This window comes from Lethenteron reissneri, chromosome 30 (genome assembly GCF_015708825.2).
Source record: "Lethenteron reissneri isolate LAM-NWPU_2019-01 chromosome 30, ASM1570882v1, whole genome shotgun sequence".
NCBI classification, from domain to species: Eukaryota; Metazoa; Chordata; class Hyperoartia; order Petromyzontiformes; family Petromyzontidae; genus Lethenteron; species Lethenteron reissneri.
The window spans coordinates 4,786,823-4,793,847 of NC_083808.1; the positions used below are offsets into that span (position 1 = coordinate 4,786,823).

General features: G+C 43.6%; 1 protein-coding gene across 7 annotated transcripts in view; it reads left to right on the top strand.

Annotated features, from left to right (window-relative positions):
- LOC133349435 (forkhead box protein P1-like) overlaps positions 1–6,415 on the top strand; it is a 267,516-nt gene extending 261,101 nt beyond the window's left edge. For all 7 annotated transcript variants that reach the window (XM_061562858.1, XM_061562865.1, XM_061562859.1 and 4 more), the window contains one exon: positions 624–6,415. In XM_061562858.1, coding sequence (XP_061418842.1) covers positions 624–894 — 271 coding nt within the window. In that variant the 3' untranslated portion in view covers positions 895–6,415. The remainder of the gene's footprint in view (positions 1–623) is intronic.
- Positions 6,416–7,025: the final 610 nt, after the last annotated feature.

The window sequence follows — 7,025 nt, forward strand, 5'->3', positions numbered from 1 at the left end:
CCTGATGAGAGTGACATTTAAAAAGAAAATTGTGATAAGTTTTTTTTATTGACATGAATAATTACTTACATACTGAGATCACTTTGGTGCAATGGAGAGAGAATGTTTCTTTGGAAAACACGTCAGTTTTATTATATACAGTAACATGAGGGCAACATATGGTGGTTAAAAAAATTCATTCGGGTATTACTTTAGTTAAATGCATTGACATTATCACATGGTAAAAATATGATCGCTTTAAAATACGGTTGTCTGAATGTCACGTATACTCGTATAGGCATGTGTATGCTAGCATGGATATGACCACAACACCACGAAAGCTTTCATTGGAGACTGCCTACCTATCCTTGGGGTTGAGGGGTAGCCAGGAGATGGAAGCACAATGGAATTCTTGAAGCCAACTGTGTACAGCTTTGAATTTGACCTCATCATCGCATTAGCGGACGCTCGCCAGGCCACTCTGATTTTGTCCCACGTGAAGCCAAAACTCTAGTTCATGGAATTGACCAAACATCCCGGTGCAGACCCACCCGGTGAGGCTCTCGCTTGGATGTACAACGGGCATCATCGTTATTTTACAGAACTCTTGTGCATTCTTTACGTTTGTCTCTTCTTCATTCCAGCCACCCAATGCTGGTGAAACAGGAGCCTCTGGACACGGAGATGGGAGCCCAGAACCAAGAAATTGAGGAGGAGCTGGAGGAAGACCTGGAAGGATCCTTCCAGTCGACCAATCACGAGCAGGGCCTGGAGGAAGAGTCCGGTCCCCTGATGTCATCGGCCTATCAGGGCTTGGAGGAGGGCCCATTCCACCGCTCCACCAGCCACAGCTCTGACACCGACGAGGAGCGAGGAGGCTTTGAGCGCGACGATGCCGACGAAATGGAGGGATAAACGTTTTCCGCGACCCTCTGTAAAACAAACAAAAAACATGACAAAAAATTACAATGGATGTTATAATGAAACTTTGGTAGCTGGAGAAGACTGTTTTTACATTTGTCTTTTGAAACAAAGAACATTTAAATGTAGAAGCTTCCCAGTTTCACAATGTGTCACGTAAATGTTGATTTTCGGGATGGGAGGGGGAAGAAAATAATAATTGCTGTCGCGTCTGGGAAATTTAAACTGGAGACCAAAACGATTCCTCTACAAGGGAACCTAAAAAATAACGTGGGTTTAAACCCTAAATCGGTATTTCGGCATTATCGCAGCGCGTACATGGGGCAGTAGATGGGTAGAAAAGCGTCGGAGCGGGATTTTCTTGGGCGACGCAATAACCTCCACGCACGACGCGTCTCGAGAAAAAAAAAATAAACGACCATTGTGAGAAGAATTGCTGCACATCACCTCCCCGAAAAGCTAAGCCGGGCAAGCGACTGCAACGCCACAAGCTACGCTTCGGGCCTGCCCGTTATCAAATGCTTAGCAATTTTTTTTTTTAAATACTCCCGTTACAAAACACTCACGAGAAATAAAGGAGAGGTGCCAACTGCACACACAACACACAGTTTACCAAAAAAAAAACTAACAAAAAAAACTGACGCCCTCGACCTCGACCTCGTTAACTATGAAAGCTTAAAACGTCGGCTGCATCGTGCAACGTGTATCCCTCTTGAGAAATTACAATGTGTTTTCCATGTGTGTAAGGAGTTAGTCACTTGAGAAATTGTGCTTTCATGGCTGTGTAGTTTTGTTTCTGTCAGCAAACACACACACACACACTTGTTGTTGTTGATCAATGTCCTACTTTGTTGGCTTTATTATTTGTACCTTCCTTTCGAAATGGTAACTTCTCAAAATGTCCTTGCCTGGGAGAATGCAACATTGTCTACAGAGACGTTTGCCAATTGAAACTTCATGAAGAACATAATACATTACATTTCATTACCAGTTATTTGATGACAGCCTACACTTGATATAACTCAGTACCTAACGTTTTAACAAGAGGCAAATGATTGCCACCTAGTTTTAATTAGGAAAGAAAAAAAATCGGTTTTTACTTTATCATAAAATCCTCATTTCGAGCTACGATTATTTGTGATTTACCAAAGATTATTTCTAGGGATGGTTTTTAGTGGCTGAGTGATCGTGATGATCTCGATTTCCCTTCCGAAACCAAATATCCTAACTGTCGCTGCTGAAGCTACCAAATTAAAGCTTCTAGAGATCCCAAACAGACGGCATAACCTCAGCGGACCTGCACACGTGACATCAACGTTACCTTCCCGATCTTTGCGCGAGGCAAAGTTTCGAACCTGCGTGAATAGATTCGTCGCATATTTTTACCACGAGAATAAGGATACAGCATTGATGCTTGTAGCCCCAAATTTACAAAAAAATACATTTCCGATAACATTTTTTTTATTATAAATTACACTTGTATTGGCATCTCTGTACCGGTACGTAAAGTGTCAGATTATTCCCACAAATTACGAACGAAAATCAGTTGACGTTATTCTTGTAGTTAAAAGCTGTATTAAAAAAAGGATTTAATTGGGAAAACACTGGCAGGAACACACGTGTATGTCTTCAACGTTACATGATGTGTGCATCGTATATACTGTAAGCGGATAACGCAGGTGTGTGCACTGGTTCTGTGCATCGACTGTGCACTGATGTCATAGGTCTGTGGGTCCGCTTGCAAATCTGAACCAAAGGTCTCCCTTGGAACCATTTAACTACCTGAAAATAGCTCACAGTTGTTAACCAAACAGCATTAACACAGTTCACAATCAGCAAAAATGTATTTCACTGATATTTAAAAAAAAAATGGCCGCGCCATCACTACAAGCAGAAGGATGGAGGTGAGATTCTGGGGCAGGTCTCGTTATCGCCTCTTGAGTTTAGAGCGCACCTGCGAAGTAAAGAAAAAAAAACCTACTAGACAAAGGGGAAGCGGTCGGAGCGTTTCATAACGATCGCCACGCCTGAAAACAAGCGGTGGGCGGTGGTGGCGGTGGTGTTGGTGGTGAGTGTGCCACCGTTCGAAGCGCACATCTGTACCTCTGGCCAAAGGGGGTGTGGGAGGGGGGCTCCTAGCATTGAAAAGTCCCCCCCCCCCCCCCCCCGCTTTGCTGCGTTGGCCGCCTTGTTCACTGGATTGTCAAGCCTCACGCCTGCCCCACGAGAGACCTTGTGTCTCCCGCCACCCCTTGGATGCAACAGTGGGGTTTTTGTTGTTGTTGATGATGATGATGTTGTAAAACATGCGCCGGAAAGACAGGCCATAATCTGTCTGATGGCACACAAAGACAAAGACCCCACCTCCACCCCGTGCAGCCTTAACACACTGTTGGGGCAAGTGCTGTTAGCGAGTAGCACCTATGAAGGCCGGCACGGCACACGTGGGGGTCGGGTGGGTAGCAACCACGCCTGGCCGCCTTTGTCTCCCCACAGTGGCGATTTTTACACATCGCACCGGGTACTCATTTGAGGCTGAGTCGACCTTGGGGAGGCCCAGGACCAGTTCAGATACTCTACATTTGTGTGGGCGCATGTCAGCAGACGCGCACACACACAAAAACAAACGCGCGCTGCTGTGTTAGAGTACTCCGCCCCAATGCTGTCATACTATCGGTGCTAAATTAGGCCCAGTCTAATTTGGACACTGGCTACGATTAGAAACATGTGGGGATTTTTTTCATTTTTAAGCAACGTAGTGACGATAACTATGCGAAACTTTGGCTCAGTATTAGGGGAGTAAAGTCCACCATCGCACGGTCACATGAGATGGAGCTCCCTAGCCGTGCTGGGGAATTCGTGGCGACGCAAGACGTGCCTCCGAATAGCACGAAGTGGCTACGTACGGTGCGAAAGAAGTTTCAAGTTTTCCATTTCGCAAAGGGGGGGTGGGGGGGGGTACAGCTAATGGTTTCTTAAGTTATATATTTTTTTTCAGTCGAAAATAAACCACTAAAGGTTGCTTGGAGATGTTTTTATTCGTCGAAACTTGAGGATTTCCCCGCAAAGCGGTTGCGACAGATGTATTAATTCAGCGATTCTCGCCACACCGCGTAGCTCTCTGTGATCATTGGAACAGGGCACGCACCTTCATTTCCCACATTCACGTGGCTCTGTGAAACTGTTGCATAGCGCTTGTTTTGGTGAGCGCATTACAGCAGCAAAGCCGTCTCGTCCTCGCGGTCATTCACAACCCATTGAATCTTGCTGCCACTGGCACAGATGTTGCTCTTGACTTTACAGCACCATACTTGCAGGTTGCAAGGTACTCTTCGGACCTCAGAATTAAACAAGATCCAGTGCTGGTGATGAGCGCGCCTGCGAAGTTAAACCGGGCTTGTTTCTGGCCACAAACAATTAACAAAAAATGGGAGGCACAGACGGTCGGCCCCAATTGCCCTCCCTTTTCACCTGTTGGTGGCGTAAACGTTCTCTTTGTATAGTTGTTATCGGTGTTTGTTGGGATGCAGGACATAGAGATGTGTACATAAAAACCACGTACGAAAAAAGCCACAGGCCTGCCCCAAGATCAAAAAAACTAATTATAATCCAGTCAGTATGATATGAAGTTTTTGTGCTGGGTAGCAGATAATATAAGATGTTGCAGTTGTACATATATACATATATAAATATCTATAAATAACAACAAATTACAATCTTTAAAAAAAGAAACCTCAAAATGAAACCAGACCTGTGTTTAGGATAACATTTAGGTCCGTTGATGGTTAATCTGAAGAACATATCTCTGCGTGTTTTTTTTTTGTACTTTAATGTGCTTTTGCCGTTCGCATCTCTTGCTGTAAAGTTATTCGCTTGCTTCCCGAGCATTTACGCTAGAATCGCCGCTTTGGACCGGGAGGTCTTCGCTGTGAACGTACCGTGTGCATGTCTGTTGTTTGCGCACGCATTTAAGTGGACTGTGTGTAAGCAGTTGTTGTTCTTGCTGCGATGGTTGAAGCATTTAGACGTGAAATCGCCGAGGGCCCTCGTTTTTAAGAAATGATGACGAAATCGAATAAATTACTAGCTTTAGTATTATACAAGATCATCAGGTCATTGTTAAAAAAAAACACAAAATGTAAAAAAAAAAATCACACCGCGATCTCTTCCTCTTTGTACATTTTAGCTCCGAAATGGGGGGCGGGGTTGAGTTCGGGGGGGGGTGGTTTTGATATCTTTGTAACGGCGTTTGGCACGTTGATAAAATATTACACGTTTTGAATTGGCTCACCGCAGTTCAGATTCAATTTCTCACTTTGCCCTCGAGACTTCGCGAGCGCTGTTTAGACGAGCCGGTGTGTTTTCATTGTTTTTATTTCATTATTTTGTTTTTATTTCATCAGTACATGAAAACTAATAGGACCAAACTGCAACTTGTACGAACAACTTGCGGCCCGTGATTTTAAGACGTGGCCCACTCTGTGGCCCTCTGAACCGCAGGGCTGGCTGCCACCAATGCGCAACGATGGCTCGGTAGCACTAAGCTCTGCGTGACTCATTCACACTGTCATGTGTCCCCCCCCTCCACCCCCAAAGAGCAATTGGAAGGTTAGCAGATGCTTTTAACCTCTGGATTATGATTGCAAAAGACACCAGTGTTCAAGAAACGGAGGGTGTTTTTTTGTTCGTTCGTGACACAAATTGCTGTAAACTCTAAAAAGATAATAATATTAAAATGATTTAGGATTTTCTTTTTTGCTCTTAGCTATGTCAATGCTGTGCATACGTAGAGGGGACACATATTGCTTGATTTGTTCTACTTTGTAATATAAATTTTATGGAAAGCAAGGCTCTTTCAGGCTGTGTTTGGCTTTCTATTGTCACTGTTTACAAACCATGTGGCTTCCATATTGATTTTAAGAAAGGCAAAACTGTAATGTAAATATTAATATCGTCAGTCAAATAGAAACAATATGCCTCTGGACATAGCTAAGAAAACTATAAACGGCCAATTAATTTGTTTTCTGTATTAATCCAGAAAAATTCAAAGTACTTGTCAAAAGATGTATTGAATTTACCTCTGATCAAAATGTAGCATTATAAAACAAAACGAACATTAAAAAAGATATCTTTACCAGATTAACATGAGGACATTTCAGTTCGTGTCATGTGGATTATCCCATTGCAATGAGGACATCGCACGCCGCGGTTGGTGCGAGTTGGACGTGCAAAGCTCGGCTATACATTATGTCGCACGAGTGCGTATTTCTTCAAATTGCGCATCTTAAAAAATAAACTAATGTATAAGGGTGCATCCCTCACTGCCACCAACACGGACATTTTTGTGTAAATAGAGAAGTGAAGGCCAGCGTAGCCTGTGCCAGCTATATCGGGTCCACACGCGCGCGCTAAAACAGACCAATTCTGTAGTTGACCAATTGTAGCTGTGTGTAATCTCAGTACTAATTACTGACAATGCTGTAATGAATGCAATAATAAAAGGAGGTTTATAAATCCCGCGCGTGTTTTCCCACTATGTCCGTTCAATTCAAACGGAATTAGTTGCAACGTGTCCTCAAGTGTGCTTTGTTGTGTTGTACTCCTGTGATACCCAATTGAGTCCAGCATTCCCAGTCATATTCTTAGGTTTTTTTCGGTAAAGTCACGTAGGTTAAACATTAAAAAAGTAAAATAAAATAAAAATCACGACGTTTCGGAGGCAACACAAGCTTCCGTCCTCAGGTGGCACCGTCACAGCCACGACCGCTGTCGTGGCTGTGACGGAAGCTTGTGTTGCCTCCGAAACGTCGTGATTTTTATTTTACTTTACTTTTTAAATGTTTTACCTACGTGACTTTACCGAAAAAAACTAAGAATATGAATCCTTGCAGTCACGAAAGCTTCAAATCTAGAATTCATTCCCAGTCACCCAAGGTTGTGTTGACTCGATTGAGGTTATCAGAGCGAGTCGTGAATATTGTTCCGTAAGAAGAGTGATTAATAATGTGCCCTTTCCTGTATGTTTCCCCAATGTTATCCTGATTGTGCTATCGGAGCCATGGCATGATGCGAAGAATCTATGCCATCCCTCGAAGAGCAACTCTCCCATGATAGAGAATGGCCCG